At 39.5% G+C, this 24,320-nt stretch overlaps 1 protein-coding gene across 1 annotated transcript in view; it reads left to right on the forward strand.

The window, feature by feature from the left end:
- The window catches only part of parvaa (parvin, alpha a), a 17,664-nt gene extending 826 nt beyond the window's left edge, over nucleotides 1–16,838 (forward strand). Inside the window, exons 2-13 of the mRNA XM_023403544.2 lie at nucleotides 3,449–3,538; nucleotides 4,481–4,551; nucleotides 5,059–5,161; nucleotides 5,512–5,652; nucleotides 8,473–8,588; nucleotides 8,812–8,870; nucleotides 10,942–10,961; nucleotides 11,075–11,136; nucleotides 11,895–11,963; nucleotides 12,224–12,325; nucleotides 15,295–15,367; nucleotides 15,827–16,838. Coding sequence (XP_023259312.1) covers nucleotides 3,449–3,538; nucleotides 4,481–4,551; nucleotides 5,059–5,161; nucleotides 5,512–5,652; nucleotides 8,473–8,588; nucleotides 8,812–8,870; nucleotides 10,942–10,961; nucleotides 11,075–11,136; nucleotides 11,895–11,963; nucleotides 12,224–12,325; nucleotides 15,295–15,367; nucleotides 15,827–15,903 — 983 coding nt within the window. The 3' untranslated portion in view covers nucleotides 15,904–16,838. The remainder of the gene's footprint in view (nucleotides 1–3,448; nucleotides 3,539–4,480; nucleotides 4,552–5,058; nucleotides 5,162–5,511; nucleotides 5,653–8,472; nucleotides 8,589–8,811; nucleotides 8,871–10,941; nucleotides 10,962–11,074; nucleotides 11,137–11,894; nucleotides 11,964–12,223; nucleotides 12,326–15,294; nucleotides 15,368–15,826) is intronic.
- The last annotated feature ends 7,482 nt before the right edge of the window (nucleotides 16,839–24,320 follow it).

Consider the following 24,320-nt stretch of genomic DNA (forward strand, 5'->3'; position numbering starts at 1 on the left):
GGGGGGGGGGGATGCAGGGTTGATCCCCAGGCTGAGGTCAGAGGTCAGGGTCAGATACAGAGCATCAGCTCTGCAGCTTTAAGGATTCACTGCCTTGCTCATAAGCATGTAAATGTACCTCACCTTCTTTCACAATGTAAACAAATCTTACTATATTAGATTAATACTCCAGAAGCCTCTTTTTTAAATGCCCCAATATAGTTTATAGCCATCCAGGGTTACTTTGAAAATACAGCAGGCTTCAGTGTGCCTGACATTCATTATTAAGGGCCGTGTTTTATCATGGGATGAGAAAGGTCTCTTTCAATTGGATGATTACTTTGTGTCATTCAGGATACTGTTGCACAGCTGAGCCCCATTTTATGTTGTCTTTGTCCACAGCATGCAATCGCATTACATTCACGCTGGCTCGTGTTCGCCACACATACACAGATGTACGCTGAGTGTAATGTGTAGGATGTCTACAGCATGTTCCATGATTTGATGGAAAACGTGGACTGGGTCACCCCTTATGTTGATCATTGATTAGATTTAAGTCCTTGTGACGTCTATGGCAGTGAGAGAGAAAGGGCCAAGAGACGACCGAGTGAAAAAGGAAGAGCGTATAAAGGATGAGAAAGAGAGCTATAGGATGGAGACGAGATGGTGTGAAAGGAAAGGAGAAGGTCAGGAGCTTTTTACAGCATTAGCGAGGGCTTTGCATTGGATGCAGATGGACACCAACTGTGTGCAGTGCAAGCAGAATACAGCACATAAAACAGGAGAGGTAATATATAACTCTACATACTCTGTGAAAATAGAGCATATATAGAATTTATATTGCAGTCAGGTTTTATATGAGAGACTCGTGAGCTCAGCCTCTGGAGGATGAGCTGCGGGGGAGAAAGATGGTCCTGCTAGCCAGGAGAGGATGCCTGAGTCTGGGGGGACGGAGACAGACAGACAGACATGGGCTGTGGAGCGCTCTGCCCTCCAGGTAGGACACAGCATCAGCATGCAATCTTTCCGTACGTGTGGGCATCGCACAGGAGGCATGATTCTGAATGATGCATCTATTGACGTGGCATTTTATTGATACCCTTATTTAAACCAAGTGCATAGATACGTATTCGCATTTTATGACACTGGCCCAGAGGGAGGGAGGGGGGAGGGTGATGAGCAGTGAGGACGCAGTGAGTCCTGTTCAGTCTTAGATTGACAACAGATCAAATCTGCACTGAACATGTACAGTGTGTGAGCAAATCACCTTAATTATGCATATCAATCTACCCTTCATTCTTCCTCTAATAATGTCCATGCTAGGTTTCTACATTACTAAATAGCACAAGAACTGTGATAGTTGCAGTAACACCAGATTGTGCTAATTGGTATGGTGTTACTTTAGCACAGCTGTACCCCCATATGAGTCTGTAAATTGACTGAGAGCTATAAAAGGTCGCCTTAATGCTCATAATCTACTGAAACAGTAAACCATTGTTCAACATTTTTCTTCCGTCTGTTATCTTAACAAATAAGATTACGTTTAAAAAAACATATTCTTCCAAATTATGCTAACAAATGTGACTTCATTTGACCAGAGGTTGTGGGAGTGATTAGCAGTCGAATGAATTATTTCCTCTCTCAAAAGGATCATAGTCTCACATTAAATCTGATCATTGGGCTAAACCAGCCCTAATAAACCTAGATGTCCATTTACATCAGGCTGAAAAATCAATGGGATCCTTAATGGGATGGACTGAAAGAAGTCTTGGTAGCACATTCATTCATATGTAATCTGGAGGTTTAAACTTATTTTTCCTTTTCATGTAAGGTCCTCACAAGACATCTGAATGAGAATTGAGGGTATGCTTTTTACTTCAGAGTTTCATTCCTAAAAAAAAATCAGTACACAGGGTGCTGTGAGGGTCACTGTTTAGTGGATTTTACTGCATGCAAGTGTATTTATTGATTTCCATAGTTAAATAAGTGAAGACCAATGGTGCTTGCTTTATCGGCTGTATGCACTGTCCTTATTGATGTTTCTTGATACTTTTCATTTTATGGAAACAGTCCCCAGAGTCATGCTGTGCTCACGTGAACAACATGAGAGCCCAATGTGTGCAGAATGATTTTGTTCCGTTTTAAATGTTGTCCGGTTCGATAACTGAGGGTGCAAGTTTTTTTTTAGTGTCATGAGAGTTGTCATGTACTGATTTATATTGTATCTGGTATTGTATCTAGTACTACTGCAGTACTGGTGGTTTTGTCGGGTGTGTGGGTGGTAATTTACAGAATGAAAGGAGTGGGGTATGTGTAACTCTGTTGGAATATTCTCATACACCCCTGTTTGATGTGAAATGTGTGTTCATGCAGACATGCTGCACATGTGGATGGTGTTGATTAAGAGGATGTTGTTCCAGTGAAGGCAGAGAAATGCACAGGATGTTCACTCCATGCTCTCAACACACACACACACACACACACACACACACACACACACACACACACACACACACACACACAGACAGAACAGCGGTGATCAAACCTCCTCAGGTATCTGACACACTGAGAAGAATGGCATGCTGGGTTCTGTAAAGCCTGCTGAGAACCAGGAAGCAGCACCATTCGTTGTTTGTGTGACCTCAAGTGGATCTCGACGGAGGGTCTGCTAATGGTTGTTTTTGGAATCAAGGGAACATTTAGGGATCCATCCAAACTGGGGCTGAACTCTGCCGGTGGTTATTTTTCAGGAGGCTGTTCTGTCTTTCAAATTGATTGACATTTTAAGTGTCTTCACCAGAAGGCATATTATACAGCTACATTTGGCTATACCTTTAGTTCGTGGTTACCGATGAAGCTTAGATAATCAATTAATTGCTTGTTCCAGCTTTTCAAACATAGATATTTGCTGGTTTTTCTCTGTTTTATCATCCTACATTAAATATCTTTCGGGTTTGGTTGAACAAAATGAGCCATTTGAAGACATCAGCTTGGGCTCTTGGAAATTATGATGACTTTATCACTATCTTTTTGCCTTCTTCAGACTAAATGGTTTATCGGTTGATTGAAAAAACAATCAACGCATTAATAGTTGATGAGAATAGTAGTTTATTTTGAGTCGGCCCTGCATACACCAAAATACTGCACTACTTGCTCCTGTCTGAGTAATGTTTACTAAAACTGTAGCTGGGCACTGTGGTTTTTACCAAAGTACTGAGCCTTTTCTACAAATGAAACTACACTGTATATTTGTTATTAAAGATTTAAAGTTTTTCATCTTCAATAGCAAAGAATGGGTTTGGCATTATGGACAGTAAGTAAGTAGTAAGAGGAAATACTGAGGGATGGTCTTACATGTCCCACTAGCTGTATCATTTTTAAAGAGGAGAAGATGAAAGTCAACAGTAATTTGAAGTGCCTGACGTCCATCTTATGTGATCTAAATGAATCTATTGCTTCTTTCTCGCAGTGTCTGAGCTTCAGGAGGAGGGGATAAATGCCATCAACCTTCCTCTCAGCCCCTCCCACTATGAGCTGGACCCTGAGGACACCATGCTTGGTAAACAGCTACACTCACAGTCCATGTTTCACACACAAATAGAGGCTACGAGTTAGCTCCAAGACCACACTGACACATTTACAGATTTTTTTCTTCATTAGATTCAGTGACAGATTGAAACTTTTTTTTTTTGAGTTGAAGCCTTTTATAAAGCCAGGGACAAAAACAGACAATTTAATATGTATCGTAATGATCAATGCCCACAAAGCTGAGAATCTACATAATATGCATGCATTAGCCAACAGGCATTGTTGGCCAATGCATGCATATTTATGTAAGCAAGATCTACTTGGTGTAGATTTGCCAACTACAGTGTTGAGTACAATGGCAGTGTCCACAACAATGGCTGTGGACGATGCTAATAATTCAGCTGAAGAGACGGTGCATTAGAGGTGCATAGATCTTAATGCTTTCAAACAGGAGAGGAGATGGGAGGCTCTCCCACCTCCCAATGCTTTTGGCAGTATAGTCTGCGCTATCACTATATGAGCTGAGCTAATCCGACAAGCACGTTTTCGCCAACAGTCAACAAACCAAACACACTGCCAAAGCTTTCTGCGGGGAACAAACACTCATTCATGTTCTTTCACATGTGCCAGGACATAAACTGTTGTTAGACAGTTAAGACTGAAAAGGCCTAATAAACAGAAACAAGTTGAGTTCTGAACTAGACGTCCTGCTTCTTGACAATTTCAATTAAATTAAATTCAGTTTTACCGTGTCTATATAGTTACATGTCAGTAAACCACCACAAGCACTTTAACAGGAAGAAACCTCCAACAGAAATATGATAATACAGTAATAGTACCCTGTCAAAATACTGTCGGTCTAATGAAGTTGCTTACTGTGTAGAAAATAACTATAACGCACAAATTATGTGGTGAATTTGTAACTTGTTCCTCCTCGGCTTTAACATTTATCCAATTTCTGCTCGTCCACTAGAGGAGAATGAAGTTCGCACCATGGTGGACCCCAACTCCAAGAATGACCGCAAACTGCAGGAGCTCATGAAGGTAAGATTTATATTTATTTCTTTTGAATACACTTTGTTTCAGAGTTTTAAATTGCTGCCTTTCATAATAAACCTGCAACAAAGGCCAATAATTAATGTGAAAAGGTTAAACATATTGGGTCAGTGTTCCCTTTTAGAGTTTGTGAGTAATCACAGCTCATCACGCACGCAGCACCAAACTTTAGGTGGTGGTATGAGACTGTAATGTTCCTTCAGGCTGAACAAGCCTGAGACAAAGTGCAAGAAAGAGCAAAAGAAAACCTCCAAAATGTTTTTGCAGATTCATGAAATTTGCAAACATTTCTCAAAATGTTTTGTCTTTGTCACTATGTAAATGTAACTATAGATAGCCGGTACAAGATCTAAATGTAACCACTCTAAATAATTCAATTTAAACAAAACCTCCAAAAGATCGTATATGACCACTGCAAGTTCAAATAAGTAATTTTTGAGATAATGTCGTAAGTTCCCAGTACGAGTCATCTGTCTTATTCTTATTCTTCTGCAGGTGTTGATCGACTGGATAAATGACGTTCTGGTTGGAGAGAGGATCATTGTGAAGGATCTGGCTGAAGATCTGTATGATGGACAGGTCCTGCAGAAACTATTTGGTGAGGAATTGAACCATACAGTCTGAGAAAAAGGAAACTAGCTGTACTGTTGTTATTGCGCTATTACACTTTGACAACGGAGAACTTTCCAAGGTTGCTTTTCTTCCTGTAAATTTCCATCAGGAGCATGATGGGTAATAATCTCAAAAGAATCTCATCCTGCCAACCAGAGGGTGTCAGACTTTCAGAGTCTTCTAGTGTATGGGAGGCATTAACTGCCTCTCTGGACATTAACTCCACGTTATGCTAAAAGTTCCAGGACTAATAAAAAAAAATAATAATAATAATGTTCCAAAGTATTTAGCTTATTGATATTGATTTGTGTGTCTTTGTGTTCAATTGTGCTTTAGAAAAGCTGGAAGGTGAGAAACTGAACGTGGCTGAAGTGACTCAGTCGGAGATCGCCCAGAAACAGAAGCTGCAGACCGTTTTAGAGCGCATCAACGACTCGCTCAAACTCTCCACCAGGAACATTCGGTGGAACGTGGACTGTAAGAAACCTCTTTGTATATAAGTAAATGTAATTCTGTGATCTGTACTCTGCTGTTTTCTTTTGCCTATACTGTTTCACTGTTCTGTCACCAGTCACTGTCCGTCTGCAGGAAAGTTGAATGGCTTTGAGACGGGGACATGCAATTTACAGAAGTACTTATTGTGTGAAGTCAGTGAAGCGGCACTACACAGTTGATCCGTCCATTAGTTAAATTTGATGAAATTGAAATTTGGAGATCTTTTAAGACGATGAACCATCATCACTTGAAAGACTTAGTGAAACACAATATACTGTTGAGTAATGCTTGCAGAGATAAGATGAGACCTAACTGATCCCTGTGGGATGAATGGCTATCTGCAGCTGCAAGGCTAATTAACTGAAAAGGGGAAAATGATAAAGACACGAGTAGAAGATAAAACCTTATAAACAACAGCGAATCGTAGGAAGAATCCGTATTTTCAGATGCGCAGTATTACTCAGGCTCATTTAGCAGAATATTTGTTTCTAAGTAGCAGCTCACTTTTATATTATTCATGACAGATGCTTATTACAGATTTTCAAGCAGCCAGTTTTGTCACTGTGGTCTGATCTTGGAAACACCCTGCAGAAGCTTACTGAGCATTGAAATAGTGGTCCTTGACGCTGGTTGTTATTGTTCTGCAGACAGTGCCAGGATGTTTGGGTGTTTTTGTCCACTCAGAATATAATAGGTGTGAAATCCCTATTTTTTGACTAAGAACATAGTTTTTCCACCAGAGAAAGGTTTATTTTTCAGCTGTAAATTGTACCAACTTGAGGTATCCTTTCTAAAAAATGTTTGCTTTTTTTTTTACTGTCACATATTGACACTCCATGTGGAGACATCTGCTATGCAGACGGAAATCCACATCAAGTCTTAAACCACATTCGGACAGGATTAATATTACAGTGGCAGGAGGGGAATGAAATATTCACTGCGCTTAGTAATTTAACTCGTAACATTGTTCCGGATGACGTTTTAGCCATCAGGAGATTACAGGTTATGGTCTGTAATAGACACGCACATTTGGCAGGACAAAGCCAAAAGAGAAAAAGAAAAAGAACCTCCTGAAAGTGAAGCGTGGACAGACTCATAGTCATACTCCTCCTCTGATTCATAACTCAGTCAAGTCTTAACACACTGACATGAAACGCATGTATATCAGTCATGTGCGATGTCATTCAGTCTGACTTCCACTTCCTGGGTATAACCTTTATATCTGATAACCATCGTGGACAAACATACATGGGTAAACTGCGAACAGGAGCTGCTAATGGCTGATTCAGCAACTTTTAATGGCACCAGTTTCCCAAAATATAAACAAGCATTGTCTCAAAACAAGGCTCAGAAGAGGATATGAGTACCTACGTACCTGTAGCTGAAACTGCCCATTTGAAGAGCTTCTCAGTGCTTTGTTTTTTCTTTTCTTCTTCTTCTTCTTCTTTTCTTTTTTATTGTTATATTGGTTCCCAAATAGGCCTGTATGTTGGTGTCCCATATATCAGATTAGCAAAAAAAAAAACAACCTTGGCTTTACTCAATTTTCACATAGAAGTCAAATTTGCCAATGAGATGATATTGTGAGGCCTGTCAGCATGTTGACGTTACTGTATTATCACAACATTATTACATGAATACTCTTTTTGGCCTCAGGCCTCTCTCTCTCTCTCATGTGAGGCACGAAGCTAAAGGGCAGGTTGACTGTAGAAGACAGAGACACAGACAGAAAATCTTTAACATTAGGAACACCATTGATTTTGTGAGAGTGATTCACAACAGAAAAGCTGTATCAAACGAATTCAAACCGAATAATATGATATAATATAAAAATGTGGCAAAAGTTTGTCTGCGAAAAAGCTATTTGTGTGAGATGGCTTCAAAAATGCTAAAAGAGCACAGTGAATAACGTGGAATGTGATTGATTTTGCTGTCCATTTATTTGAGGAGATTTCTTTTAATCAATTCACTTTTGTTTGCCCCGACTTTCATCCCCCATTCAGCCGCCGAAGAAAAACATTCGCCCCTGATGGAACTTATTTGGATCCTCTTATGCAGTGAGGATCAAATAGGTTTTATGAAGGCCATAAGCCAGCACTCTGTCATTTGCCATCGCCATGGTGTATAATCAAAGGCTTGCTTTAGACACTTAATTGATCCTGATTGTTTAGTGTATCCAAAGGTAAATCCTATTTGTGCGGTTGACTAAAGACATGTCGCTCAGTACGTCTGACTGAACAGGCTCTTAATGTCGACTTTCTGTTGCAGACATAATTTAGAGTGTTTCTGCTTCCTCTGCACAAAAGCTTGTGTTTTTTTGTTTTGTTTTGTTTTTTTCAACATCGCTCCAAGGCAACTTTTTGGCATCTTGTGTTTGTATTTACCATTAAAGGTTTCATGACCTTGCCTTGTAAAACTTTTAATTCTAAATTCCAGAAGGATGAAAAATAATAGAAAATATGTGGCTTGTTATTTGACAATCTGAGGCCTGGAGAGAGGTATTCACTTCATTAAAAAGATATTAAGATATTAATAACATGTCTACACATTAATTGCAGGTGATGGCATGTTTTTGTTCAAAAATATTGAGACATTTAAGATTTGATTGTTATAATAAATACATTCCCACAGCAAGTTGTTGTACAGATTTAAAGGTCAGAAACCGGCAGATAACAAGTGAAAATATTATGTGTCATGTATGCCAACTACTTGCAGAACCTATTATTTGTTCCATGACTACTAGTTTATTATTTATTTTATTGTTCATTCACACTTTCTTTCTCCGTCTTTCCTCCACACTAGCGGTTCACGCTAAGAGTATAGTGGCCATCCTGCACCTGCTGGTGGCGCTGTCACAACACTTCAGAGCACCAATCAGATTGCCTGACCACGTTTCTATCCAAGTAGTGGTCGTCCAGGTGGGTGAACCGTTTGTCTTTAAATCCTGTCCAGTCTTCTCCTCATTTACAGTACGAGTCTGCTTACTTGCGCAACAGGTTGTCGTCTTTATTGTGAACGTTGGTTTTATAACACCACTCTCCACTGCTGTGAATTCATCTTTTTTTCTCTCTTTATGTCACCAGCACTTTTTTTTTCCCTGTCTCAGTCATATTCACTATTCTCCCTCTTTATGTCTTTCAGAAAAGAGAGGGCATCCTTCAGTCCAGACAAATTCAGGAGGAAATAACTGGCAACACAGAGTAAGTACGCTCGGCCATCTGACTCATTTTCACACCACAGAACAGCATTTAGATGCAGAGATGACCGGTATTATTACAGGTGAATAAGAGAGAAGACTGTTGACTAAATGTCAGACTGAAGACTGACACTGACATAAAAAAAGGGCTTTATTTTGAGCATTTTTACATCCCTTAGTAACAGTTTTGATTCACCTCACTAACCCAACTAAAATACATTTTTTTGCATATTGAAATTGACATGTTGACCGTTGACACTGAAGCACTCTGGGTAAATCTTTTCCACCTGTGTCTGGTATGAAATGTCACAAACTGAACAGGCTGGTTGTAATTTACTGATTATTGACTTCTAGATATTAAAGTTGAAAGTTATTATAAAGTTTCCTTGATTTCTGAAAACATTTTTCTTTTAATCCGTTGGACCAATCAAGGTGAAACAGTGCCGCTCACCTCTGTTGGCTGAATTCAGTGGGTTTTTAGAAACTGATTTGCGAAAATAAAGCTTTTATTTCTCAGCTGCATTCGGGGGAGTCTTTTGATCTGGACAACCTTCGTGACAAATAATGCATCAATGGCTGGGTATTACTTTTTTAATACAAGTCACAATACCGTAACAACACCAAAATTAAACTTTTTTTGATACTGTACTGTGGAGAAAACAAACAAACGTTTGGTCAAAAAAAGGGCAGAATTACAATTTAATCAAAGAATGATTAAATGCACTGGCTTGTTTTTCTCTGATAACTTAAGATCCAGACGTCCGACGACTGAAATCCTTCATCTGGTTAAAATGCATAGTTGAAAACGACAAAGATGTAAAAAGTGTATCTTAAGAATGTGGTTTAAAACTCTATAAAATGGTAATTTTCAGCTTCTGGCAGACAAAGCTGACGCATGCACATAGGGGATATAATGTCACTGACAGGCGACCAAATGAAACAGATCGTTACCATGATTAAAAACGCGGATTTCTCTCTCTCAGTATCTTCTCTTCTGTCAACAGAACTGTGCTGCCCACTGTGCTTTACATAGACTGCGCAATGGCGAATAGGCAACCATTGTATTTCAACAAGAGATGTGATGGCACCCTTAGCTGAAGAATTAGAAAATTTTAATCACACACACACACACACACACACACGCACACACACTCTCGTGTCTCACACACACTTTTATTTCTCGCTGTGAGGCTGTCCTGCAGCCTGACAGCAGCAACGAGGGAGATAACAGCAGGCCAGCACACACAAGCACACACATTTTGTCATGGTAGATAGATACACCATTAATAACACACACACACACACACACACACAGGCTCAGATACACTCACATGGTCACAGTGAAAATACGGTTATTACCAACAGGACCATTGCCCAGACTTGCCTGCCTTTGCCACCGCAGATTACACCATGAACATGTTTGTGAGTGCTTCTTGTGTGTGTGTGTGTGTGTGTGTGTGTGTGTGTGTGTGTGTGTGTGTGTGTGTGTGTGTATGTGTGTATGCGCCTGCCATTTCTTGCTGGCCTGCCCACTGCGATATCGCTTCCTCTGGGACACTCGCACTGCAGCGTTCCCTATGCTCCAAAAACCACCTGACCCTGTCCAATAACAACAGCCTCCAAAGTGCTAACATTGTAATAATAGACAAGAGAGGCTCCTCCATTCCCATAGAAAACCAACACGGACAGACAGGCACGTCTTCATTCATTGTATTAATACCCAACAGTGCTATTCTGCTGTTGGGATTACTGTATTGTGCTATAGTATGTGGTCATTGTGACCATCCCACTGATGATACCCAGGTTATTTGAATACCCGTGGTGTACCTGTGTTTACTGTTAATCAAATTATACCCTCGCTACATTATTGTATTGTCATTTCTGCAACATAATCCCTCCATTCTCTACATTCCTCTGTGATTGACTTGGACGCACCTGTCTATTATTTTCTCTTGTTTTCTGTGAATAATCAAGTGTGAAATTGTCAATAAGGAGAAAATGGCCTCTGAGTTGTGTGTTTTGACATATTTTGTCTTTTTGGCTCTAATTTCCAAATGCTCTCCTCTTTTTCAAAGGGCTTTCTCTGGCAGACATGGTATGTTCTTTTCTATTTTTTGTCTGCTTCTGATTTCAGGAATGTTCACATTTCCCTGCCCCCTTTATTTTTTTTTTTTTCAATCACTAATTTGTTTGGTTTATTCTCCACAGAGCGCGATGCCTTCGACACCTTGTTTGACCACGCTCCAGATAAACTCAATGTTGTCAAAAAGGTATTGGGGCTTTACAGTGGCACCACAGATTTATCAACCATGTCTGGCACAATCATGGAAAAAAATACAAACAATACAATATTAATACAATACAAAAAGTCTGATCCTAGAAAATATAAACCTGAAAAGATTGTTGTGGTGTGGTCGTAGATCAGTTTACCATTGTTGAAGTGAAAATAATCAGGTAACTGTAGTTTCCTTATTTCAGTTACTGAGTCTTTTCTCTGCCCCAAAACAAATCTGGGACTTTATTTAATTGTGGTCATGATTTTTAGCTGGAGATGAACAAGATTTTTGACTTTGTTAGCAGCCATGTAGCCACTCTGCTAATGTAGTAAAGAAATGTGCAGTTACTAGAGATCAGCATTTCATTTTTTGAGCATGAAAGCTCAATCTTGACCAAAAAAAATCCAGTGATTTTCATCAGTGGATGGAGTTTGCTTAGGTGTCATGTTGGTTTAGAGATGCCTGATAACTGAGAAAACTCCATCTGCTGATGAAGACTGTGATACATGGTTGAAAATTCCAGAATAATAGCTAGTAAGTAGACCTTGAGTTAAGATTTTTTCTTTTGGTCAAACTTATTTATATATAGGGTGCTTTGTATATCATAGATGTTTCATGTTTGTTGTTGTTGTGTGTGTCTATATGTATTAAAGTCATGAGTTGTGTGTAGATTTGTGTAAGTGTACATTCTCTGGTTTGATTGAGATGCCACCTGCTTTTTTTTTTTGACAGTTTCTTTTATGTTTTCTCAGACATTGATCACATTTGTGAACAAACACCTGAACAAGCTCAACCTCGAGGTGTCTGAATTGGACACACAGGTACGACGCGCGCACACACACATACTGTATGCTGATGCTTAACCACTATTCATTGATGTTTGTAGGCCTAAATATTCATATTAATCAGTCACTGGAAATAAATAAAAAAACATGCCCATTGTAACATATTTTTTAATCTGTTATTGAGATTTCACTCTTTTAGTCTTGAGCCAACATTTCTCTTCAGTCACTAACGGGTCAGTTTTAAATCCCCACCAGCTCACAGTTTGTCTGTTCACCTGACTGTGCTGCTGCTTCAGTTTGCAGACGGTGTTTACCTGGTGTTGCTGATGGGGCTACTGGAGGGATACTTTGTGCCGCTCTACAACTTCTTCCTCACACCAGAAAACTTTGACCAAAAGGTAAAATGCGATTATTTTTCTTTATCCATCAGTGAGCTGGAGTATTACAGGGAGAAAAAAAAAAAACTATGTTCTGATAATCAATCAGTCACTACCTGCAGGGTCGATGGATAGTTCTGGCTCACTCCTCACGGAGGAGGACAGCAGATGTCGTCTTGAATATACATCTGTTATTATTTTTATACAGCAGATCTATAGATTTTTACCCAGATTTAAAAATTGGCTTGGTTTTTAAAAAAGAAAAAAAGTAATCAAGATGACGGAGGGAGCGACCTGATAGCCGAATGGTTTGGCAAGGCAGGGCAAGTTTATAGCACCGTTCAGACACAAGCTAAGTCAAAGTGCTTCACAGAGGCATGGAAATCCATTAAAAATGGAACATTAAGAGCAATAACAAAACAATAGAAAAAAAAAAGAATAAATAAAGATAAAAGTGGTGCTGCTGTGATAAAAGACATTAACAACAAGCAAATGCACAAGATTAAAAGGATGTTACGTATGTGGTTTATTGGTGAGCTGCAGCAAAAAGAGATGTTGTAAGCCCTTTAAGTGAGCTGACAGTTTCAGCAGACCGCAGGTGTTCAGGAAGCTTGTTCCACAGGTGGGGGACCATAGAAACTAAAAGCTGCTTCACCGTGCTTGGTTCTGATTCACATGGTTAGGGCACACACCACATGGGCTCAAAGGCCCCGAGCAGCGAGTCCCTACTTCGCCTCCCGGCTGCATGTCTTTCCCCCCTTACTCCCTCCCTACATCCCCCGTCTGTCTCCACTTCCGCCATCTAATAAAGACACAAAATGCCCCAAGAAATAAAATAATAAAAAGAATGACCATGAGATTAAAGTGCAGATGTTAAAAGACTAGCTACAGTTTCTACATGCTTCATCTAATGTGGATGTAATCTCCCTCAAATTAAAGCCCAAAATGACGACACATACTCATTGTTTAATTTCAAATCCAGTTCACTGCAGCACGGAGCCAAAACAAATGAGTCTGAATACTTTAGGACTCCTTTGTATCTCTCTCCTTGCTGCTGAATGAATGTCACACATCTGTTGTTTTTCACAATTACTAAAGAAAGGAACAATGACCTTTGTTAAATGGCTTTGGTTCTGCTGCATGAATTTAACAAAATACACAAATGCAGCAATATTTTGGAAAAGTGGAGATGAAGACTCGTAGTCGGGGGGCTCCATCATATTGATACATCCGCTCTTTTCTTTTAGAGATCCATGCGAAACGGGGCTATGACTCGCCTCTGGTCTTGACCTATAGTTTAAGACACACTCCTAAATCAATACTCCCATTTCTGAGGAGCCTCATGCACTCGGAGCCAGGACTCTCCTCTCAATAGCTTGATAAATGCCATCCGTTTTCCCCAGAGCCCATTCAGTGCGGAGCCATCTCTTCTCTCCATTGGCCTCTGTAGTTCTACAGTATTCTGAACAGGCAATCTGCGGAGACACCACAGTAGCCTTTTGTTTGGGTGTTGGCCAGCAGCCCCTGCCAAGCTGCAAAGCAGAATGGGCATCAGTGCTACAATGTACACAACTACTCACACACACACACACACACACACACACACACACACACACACATAGAGAGACTCCTGGCCCGGAAGAACAGGCACCAGCCCCACAGCATCTGTAATCTCCTATTGCACAGGGAAACGCTGAAGTGGCTTAGGGGCTCAGCTCTATTACTCTCTATGTGTGTGTGTGTGTGTGTGTGTGTGTGTGGTGTGTGTGTGTGTGTGTGTGTGTGAGAGAGAGTGTGTGAATGTGTGTCTATTCGAGGGCCTGGAGGCCTATCGATGATACACCAGGGGCCGGCTGTGAAAAGTATCATGAGGCATCAAGAAACTACTCCTGCCTCCGCTCAGTAGTAGATCTCTACTTAAGGCTCATTCTCTTCCCTTCTTTTTGACTGTATTAGATGGCTAAGGTCATGCTTATCACACAATAAGCCCTTGTTGGGCAAAGCTTTTAGTACCTCACAGCAGGGAGAGCACACACACACACACACACACGCACATATACAATAGGCTGAGAATTAAAAAAAAAAAAACGTCTTTCAACTATCTCTCTCTTGTTTTCCTCTTATTGCTCACAAGTCAGGTTTGTGTCGCCATCTCTGCTCCACAGAGCTGTATCTCTGCTCATTTAAATCTAAACTCACCATGTGCAATAATTAGCACATAACACTGTGCAATATCCCTTTTCTGCTGCTATTTGTGTTATATTTCTTATTATATTAAAGTATCTAATTGTGTATTTGATATTATTATCTACTATTGAGCTTGTTTTTTTGTTATTTTATATTGATATTTTGCAGTTTTTTCTTTTCTTCTTCACTGTGGGACTAATAGAGCAATATCTTATCTTAAATGCGGTAAGATTTGAGGTCCATGTTTTGAAAAGCAAGTGATTGTCAGTTTCTTAGAAAATACACTCTCTCCACCATGTGTGCTTCCAGCTGCATGAAATATAATAACGTCATAAATACTCTCCGCTCCTTTCTGTTCAGTCAGTTTTACATTCAGTCACATTGTACAAGTGTTACCCACACTCTTGTGATGACATGAAAAATCTAACAGTCTGTGACAGTATCACTTTCTTGGAGTTAGGAGGTTTTTGAGTGACACTGGTGACATGTGTCCATTGATAAATGAGGGAGCAGAGTGTTTGTGCAGCTGCTGAAGGCTTATGGTCTTACAGAACAGAGCCGTGTTGTGTTTGTCCACACAGGAAGCTGTGGTAACACGACTGAATCAACTCTGAGTGTATTGTGGGATTAAGCAACCAGTTTCAATGTTCTCTTATCAACGAGATGTGTGTGGTGGTGATGTATGATTTGTAACTGCCCACATGTGGCTTGTATGTGTAAAAATTATGGTGTGCGTGTGTGTGTGTGTGTGTGTACAGTGGTGATCACGCCTCCTCCTAACAGACGTGTCCCTCTCTCTGCAGGTCCACAACGTGTCCTTCTCCTTTGAACTGATGCAGGATGGAGGTCTGGAGAGACCAAAGCCTCGGCCAGAGGGTAGGACACACATTTAACACATTCATGCTTTAGAACCTTTACGGCTTTATACAGTCGTGAATAGTGACAGGACAAATGATGGGCATGGATATGTACAGTATTCAGTCATTTTTGCACTCTCAAGATTATAATAGGTTTTGTTAAAGTTTGTGGGATTTTAACTTTGGTTGGGAAAAAGAAAAAGCTGCACTAATCAGTATTTTTATGTCAACAAAGGTTGAAATAACTGTGTAATTTGAAGTGTCACTCTTATTGACGAACCCAAGGCATCTGCTGAGCCTCGTTAGCTAAAGGAGAGATTTGCCTGGTGTATACAAGCCGTTAAGCTGAAGAGAAGCAGGAATGCGTTCCAACCCCCAGGACAATATGGTGGACCATAGAAAACAAATAAAAGATCCAAACTCTCACTAGTTGTTATCTGTAACTCCTCTATTCTTTTTCTTTATATCTTTTTTTCAGATATAGTGAACTGTGACCTTAAATCGACACTGCGCGTCCTCTACAACCTCTTTACCAGGTACAGAAACGTAGACTGAGCACCACGTGTAGGGAGAGCAAAGGCTCTTTACCATGGACCACATGCTTAAGATTAATAATACTGTAAGTTTTTCTTTCTATTTGTTGTAGAAATCTGTTTAATCTGAATGCATGCATCACATTTTGTATCTGTTGAGCAATGTACCACACAAATCTATATTTTTTACACTTCTGCAAAGACAAAAACATTTCATTTGGCTTTGTATTGTAAACATGGCTGTGCTATAGAGTCCTGCAGACATCTATGACCTTAATAAGCCAATTATTAATGTTAAGTTGAGTCATAGAGATAATTCTATAATGACATGTTTCCCTCGCCACATATCACAAAAGAGAGACTTTAAATGAACAACACTAGTGTCTTTTTAGTTCAGAAAAGAAACTGTTTACCTGTATTTATTGTTAATTTTGATACTTTTTGTCTCTCTTGTTTATGTCATTCATAAGTGCCTTTATTTAAACATGTGAACACCGTCAGCTCCCAGTGCTTAATATTGGGATGCGTGTGCTCCCCACTTGTCTTAACGCTCCAGATTTCCTTTGAACCTGTGGAGGAACAAGTATTGAAATATTTGACCAAAGTTCTGTTGCATTCACACCACGTCCTTGTGTTTTATATTGTAATGTGTATCTTATTTTTAATTAAGATACAGTAGCATTGTATAATCATTCTGCTCTTTGTGGCTTAACACATTATATACATCATATTTTTAATACTCACTCCTGTCTGCGAGACAAAAGAAATTTGACTGAATATATTGAACATAACGTTTTAGGGCACAAATTGTATTTTGTGTTCTGGTTTCAAGGCGCACTCACTTCTTCAAATAATAAATGTGGTAACTGTCTGTGCTTCAGGCTGCCGACACATTCTCTATCATGTATCTATTTATGTTTTAATGCATTACATTCAATAAACCATTCAGTCCCTGAATGTGGCTGCATTTTCTTTCTTTTTTTTTACCTCTCAAAGGAAGTGAAGAGGAATGCTTTTCCAACAAAACAAAACAAAAAAAAATCGGGGTCAGATTGGTTCCAGTTTATCCCACACAAACACAAGTGAACCTCCACAACAATTTTCTTTTTGTTAAATTGAGATAGACTGTTAGGAAAGCTGTGTAAAAGCTTTCTGATTTGAAGCTGACCCCCACAAAGACTGAAATAGATAGGACAGTTACCAAATGGATGAAAAGGTTTGTTTTTTTTTTGTTTTTTACATACACATTCCACAATAGCTTTTGAAAAGGTGAGGTGGGTGTGTGGGTGTGTACATGTCTCTCTGTAGTTATTTGGACAAATTTCAGTTTAAGCCATTGTTTGTGAGGACGTTATGGGCTGTTTGATGATTAAGACTTGGGTTTAGGGTTAAGGTTAGAATTAGGTTAGGTCAGGGTTAGGGTTGGGCAGTTAGTTGTGATGGTTAAGGTTGGGGTAAGGGGCTAGGGGGATGCATTATGTCAGAGGGCGTCCTCACAACTATAGAAAGACATGCAACAGATTCTGAGAGATCTGAAACCATGTTATGACCATTTCCTCTCAGCTCCCTCTCGCCCGGGGAACAATTCAGCTGCTCTAGTTATTACCTTGTTACATTATTGTTATTGCATTATTGTTACGTTGTTGCTCTGTGCGTGGGTCACATGGGGACACAGACGCATTCCTCTGATTAAAGACACCACGGTAATGGAGAAATGGATGAGGGCTGCTTCACGGATGGGAATGTGGGTCCTGAAAGTTTCATAAATTTCAAGAGTTAAGATTGTAAATGTAACTACAGCTACAGAAGAGACCATTCACTAACAACCTAGTAAATACAGTTTGCTTGCTAATTAATTTACAGCAAAGGCTGTGATCACAGCTCAGGATGTTTTTGTGCAAATCATGAAGGTAAACCTACTTAAAACTATTCACCCAGACTGATTAAGTTTTTACCTTCAAGAAATTGTTTAACATTTTGGAAAGCATGCTTTCTTTTCACATGCTTTCTTGCCAAGAGTTAGATGAGACGATCAGTACCACTGTCACATTTGTACAGTTATTATGTGGCTGGAGACAGCAGCCCAGTCGTCTCAGCTGTTTGATCTTTTCATCTAGCTCACAGCATGTGAATAAGTGTATATCCCAAAATGTCAAACTCTTCCTTTAAAGCTGCTCTAAGCAATCTTTATACGAACAATATGACTCACCATTCAGGCAGCTGTTTTAAAATCTGCCTGCCTAGCACCGTACACCGTACACCGTACAAGATCGGACACTAGCTTATAAATATATTGGAGCATTTATCTGCTAAACAGCCAGTTATTTCCCTCAGGACATTTGTTGAGACCAAAACTAAACTAAAAGGAGAATGAATCCTTAATAATGACCAGAAACATGACTCCAAATGAATGATAATGTTTTGTGTCCTCTTGATGTCTAAATTAGCAAGTGTTTGCTAACATCTTAGCCATATAAATGTATAAGACCCTCAAATGCAAAGTATCCGAGGGATAATAGCTGATTTGCAATAATGGCTATTACACTTTACATTAATTCTTACTTATTCTGTCAAAAATAGTAAACACAATTAGTAGTTTTAATGTTTTTAAGTTTTATCTTCCCAACATTTTTTATCACAGCTTACCTGTTCACTAAATTTGTAATCGCTGACGTGATCTATTGGATTTCCCCATCGCCCCCTGTAAACTAATTCAGTCATTTTTACTACTTAAGGCTCAATTTGGCCACAGCAAAATAGCTCCATCACGTAAAGCTGCAGCTAAACCCTGAAAACGAACCAAAACCTGTCATTTTGATGGTTGATCTCCCATGTGGCACCAATGCTAACTTCAGCACATTGTGCAAGTTCCAGCAGCTCCTGAAGTGCTCCTCTGCAGATGGCACTGACCTCTGACCTCCTCATGGCGAGAGAAAAGACTGTTTTTCTTGCAAGGATCAATAAAGTATCACATTATTATATTATGTGGCATGAGATAAAAGGCTCGGACATATAGCCCAATAATGTTTTGCTGGCACTCCACTTAGGTAATGTTACAAAGTAGAGCAGGATTGCTTCATCAGTCGTAAGTGTATTGATGTTACATGTTTATGCGCTGACATGTCTCCCTTTCCCATTATTTCTTAGGAGCTCGCCTACAGTCTTTAGGATGAATATCTCAAAAGAAACTGTATGACGGTATCATTTTGCCATTCTGAGGAGAGACGATGACAAGAGGGAACAACAGCAAGAGAGAGGGGAAAGGGGTATTATCAGATGACACTCTTACATTATATCCCATTGTGTGTTCCTGTGTGTATGTACTTTCCCTATTACTGCTGTGAAGTACCCTCACACTGAGCACCCTTTAATACCGCAATAACAGCTGGATACAAAAGCTTGTTACTCTACATGAAAAAATTATATGAACAATGATCTAATGTAACTCTGTAACACTAGATCTGTATTGTCCATATCTCTAAGTGAATTAGTATATTTATGAAATGTTTTGTAAAGAGAGATTTTTATACGATAATATAGCAGCGAACAACTATTTTCTATGCAAAGACATAGTGGAGTCATAGCGTCCTGAACAGAGGACGACGTCACACCTCCTCTGTGTGTCGTAAAAGTAAAGCCGTAAAGTAAAGTCTGCTTTGTTTTAGTATCTGGTCGGACAGCGTGTGCGTGTTAGTACGTGTACGTGTGCGTGTTAGTGCATGTGACTCCCCCCCTGTTAAAACGCTGGTCCTCCTTACATTTGTATACACACAGGCACATGTGAGAAAGCACAGCGTTCAGGTGAAAGCAACTTTCCTGAATTTCCTCCACTGAAGAAACCACGTTTTCATATAAAAAAGGCCTCCGACAAAGAAAGGGATAAGATCAGAGCACAGGCACCGGTCGTTGGGACTACCGGCTCAAATCCATCCATAAAGTTTTTTATGTTTTTACCGGCTCCATCAGTGTCTTTACCGGCTCCGTCAGTGTCATTCGTGCAGCTGGTCCCAGCGGACAGGTCCAAGGCTGAATTTCTTTCCCAGTCCGGCGGAGTCAATGTTGGTCTGGCTTTACCAAGATGGAGAGACCTTCGAGCTGCTGAAGAGCTCCAGCTTTTCTTCTCCTCCATGTGTAAGTAACTTCTTACCTACATATTGTTACATGTCTGTTTTCATTAGTGACCAGCTACAATAATGTTAGCTAACTTGCTGTTACCTATTATTATGAATGTGTTCGCCAAATATTGCTGTCGCTAGCTGGCTTACCGCTAGCATTGCTGTGGAGCATATCACGGCAATGCTAGCGTGGGCTAATGGTCGTGGCTGGATTGTTTTTTGTTGGCTCTGGTGAACGGAGGGGTTCTTTATTCAGTCGTGTGTTCGTGTTGTATGTTTAGGGGCAGCTTTCACTGGTGATTTGGAAGTTGTGGCTAAACGGAGGCCAGAGGTCAGGCCGATGAAGCGTTTGTTATGGTCTGAGATGCTGGTGGTTTAGTGTTACATCTATTGGCAGTGACGATCGTTCATGGAACTATTCCTTAATATTTATGTGAACAGCTTGAAAAACCCAAGTCTTGGGTGCCGTGGATGTGTTTGTTTATTGAAATACTTTATGCACTCCTACACTTAATCAAACAGTAACCAAACTCCAACAGTACATTAAGAAAAACTAAAGAGTGAGCGATAGATGGGCCTTAAATAGCACTCATATCTTTTGTATAATCTGTATAGTTCATCTCCAAAATATATGTCCTGTAGTTGTAGGATGGTGCGTTCTGGTCAAATGTAGTCCCTGATCACTTATCATGCATATAATGACATGAAAGGTAAAAGCTGTTTAGATCAGAACTCTGTACTTTAGAGGCAACAGAAGAGTAAAGGTGCATGTGACCTCTTTTGAGTAGTTCATTCATTCCCTCTCCCTCTCTGAGAAGCCTGATCAATGCCGATCATGGAAATTGTGCCCCTAAACCTCAGTCCTGTAACCGCTATCTCTCATGTCTGCATGGCTCTCTCTATCCATGTGTCAAATAAATGTCAAAAATTCAAAAGGAGGCTGGTCTGCGCCCCCTTTTTTATAAAAGGGAGCATTTAAAAACACAAAAGGAGAGGAAGCTCGGTCTACATGAAGCTCAGTGTTCCACTGGTACACTCTATCTGCCACAATTGAGGTTTCATTGTGAACTTACTGTGTAAGTAGGAACGTGGAGCATTGTGCCAGACAGGCTCCAGAAAAGCTCCTCTGGAAGCAGTTGGGTTTCAAAGTAAATAGGCTGCTGTGAATAAATTGTTTTCGCAGCAATGTGCTTTATAATCTGGTTCAGCCTGTTGATACTGAATATCACTGTTCAAATTCTGTAGCATTTAAGATACACAGAATGATTCCCTCTCATAACTGGTTATTGTCATGAACGCTGCGCCACTAGTAGCGCTTTGGGTCAACGTCCTCGCTTTGTTTATATTTTATACAAGCACGACCACTTGTTTAACACTGTTTATGCACCAGAAATGGCCGTGAGGACAAACACTGTAAGCTACCAAACATGGATTTCAGTGATGCAGGATTTTAAAAATATTGTGGGTTTTATTAGAGCCTTTTTTTTTTCTTTCTTTTTACTGAAAACAGCTGCCTCATCTGGAAACAAGGTTGATGATAGTGGTGGTGACACAGACCCAAACAATCCCTAAACAACTACTAGGACACTCGGAGAGAATAGACCTCCACCTAGGCTAACGTTGAACAACATACACCAGACTTAAGAGGAAAAAAAAAACGAATTCATGGTTAATAATGTGGATCTTCTCCAAAATGTAATGGGTTCTTCCCTGGCCCACGCCCCATCCCTCCTCCACGTTCAGTGCAAATCGGTTCAGCATTTTCGCGTTATTCTGCTGACTAATAAATAGACATGGGTGAAAACATAAGCTCCTCGGCGGACGCCATAATAATGAAGGACGAAGAACTCTCTGTAGAGCTGAGAATAGATTTGGGTGATGATCTCGACGGGTTCATCACAAAGTATTGACCACTGCAGCTTTAAAATATTATATAAACCAAATGAAAAACTGCACAGCATCTATAGAAAGCTTGATGATTTTTGTACACATTAAGTGGAACATGGTAATTGGAAGAAACTTAGGAAAAAAATACACAAACAAGAAGAGATTATAAGGCTGAAGGAAAAAGAAAGAAAAAGAAGAATATGTTTAATAAGAATAAGTTAAAAAAAAAAAAGATTTCCACAGTGTTTCCTTTGCAATAGTACGCTATAGGATTGCCTTATCTTTGCGTATTTGACGTGTACTTGATGTGCAAACTGAAGAGGGCTCAAAGAGGCAATCAGCAGGACCAGCTTATGATTTCAGAGGTCTTCATTATATAACTACCACTGGCCTGATTAGGCTGATTTTCCTTGTTGAGATTAGATGGTGTAACACTGTGGTGAAACATGTTTACATCTCAACACAATAACTCAATGACTCCTTTCCTTACTAGATGAAATAATAATTATTAGGGGGGAAATGGAGAGGGAAAGGAAAACATGGCCAACAAGATAAAACTGCTTTAAAGTATGAAAATCGATCTCATTCACTGAAGAGTTTCAGACTGCTAATAGCCATCTTGGATAATCAGGCGGTTTCGAGGCTGCAACTGATGAAATAACAAGGCTAAATAAAAAATAAAAAAATGAACAAGCAAAAAATTCAATAAAATAAAATTCTTTTCAGACATCCATTACCCTCGACGTATAATCAGAAACATTTTATGTTCTATTATAAGTTGACATCATACATGCAGCGGATTCACTCGCCCTGGTCTTTGTAAAAGAGGGTTTGCACAAACAAAAAAATGTACACATACTCATACACACACTTTACTGAAGGCTATATCGAAATCTATACAAACAAACTCTTGAATATGGTTACTAATTTGTGGAAAGATAGGGGTGAGCAACAATCATAAAGCTCAAGGTTTCAGCGAAGCGGGAGAATACAGCACTATAGCACTACTGAACGCTGCTGTGCGTCTCTTTTTTTTTCTTCATGTTCTAGGCTCATGTTGTATAATGGAATAAATTCCATCAGGTGAAAGTTTTAATTAATTTATGTGCTCAAGTATTACTTAAATTACTCATTCTCTTTATTTCAGATCCATTCAGTGTGGATTTCTGCAGTATTACCGAAGTGTCAAAGTTCAGTTCAAATTTTTTAATCCGGTCGTCGTTTCCAAAATGTTCACTCCCTTTTTTGTCCTTGATGTCCATGAAAAACACAAACATCAGATGAGACAATGAACATCCTTGTCTCAGTCGCCTTTTAACAAGCTTGATGTGGAGCAAAGTGCAAACACGGCTTTGATCTGAGTGAATGGTGAACACAGCTACTTGCTTGGCACTATCCAGCAACACATCCCACAGGACACGTCAGGGGACACATGCAGTACATCCATGGGCTGTTTCCACATCTACAACATAATCGTTTTTATGCATTTATGCAATTTAATGCATCTCTGAAAATGCGATGTAAATTTGTCATTTTATTTCTTTTAAAGTTTAACTGGCGACTTTCTGAGAGACCTTAAAGCTTTTTTAAGTCTAGTGTCACCATCCTATAATGTCTCACATATGGGCTCATAGTGGTGGTGTGCATTACTTTACTTAGAGTAACTTTTTTTGTTTGTTAAATTTATAAAGGTAATGAATTTAAATGCATTTTTATAGATAGACAGATCTGAAAGAATGTCTTCTACAACTTGAAGGTGTCCTGTGGAGTTTCTTTTTTCTTTCTGGTTAACAAACTAAAGTTGTGTTTACATTAATCCCAACAAAACACATAAGGTCACGTGTTACTTATATTTATTGTAAAAGATTTTAAAAAGCCAGTTTGTAAAGATATCTTAAATTGTGCATTGTTTACATCCAAGTTTGCTTGCTAGTTTGTTGAAGATGATAAAATAAAATGAAAATGAAAAACCCGAACAAAAGAGGGACCCAACTTCAAAGTTTGCTCATTCACACTATTTTGTAGTGTATTAAATTTATTTTTATTTTCTTTGTGCATAACAAATGATAAATAAATGAGAAATTATTATTTTAAAAAGCAGAACAACATGCACATAGTGTTTATTTAACCTTGTGCTGTGTTGGAGGTGTTACAGAAATGTAAGATTTCCATTGTGACTTCATGGAGAAGTGACTCCGAGGCTTATTCAAACATGAGGCCAACATGTAAAATTGATGTAATACTTGTATAACGTGTCTCTTCAGACTCTCTGCATGTCTAAAAGGATTTATATACAATACGTTCAAGCTTTCAAGGAGCTGCTCAGCGAGTAAGCAAGAGGGTTTGGTGCCTTGCTGGGTACTTTAAATTTCTGCCTCTCTACATAAATGTCATTCTGAACTCAGCTCATCTGAATCTGGTCAAACCCATGTGGAGA

The sequence above is a fragment of the Seriola lalandi genome, unplaced genomic scaffold (genome assembly GCF_002814215.2).
Source record: "Seriola lalandi dorsalis isolate HSWRI2012SDOR001 ecotype SW California unplaced genomic scaffold, Sedor1 jcf7180002054143, whole genome shotgun sequence".
In the NCBI taxonomy this organism is placed as follows: Eukaryota; Metazoa; Chordata; class Actinopteri; order Carangiformes; family Carangidae; genus Seriola; species Seriola lalandi.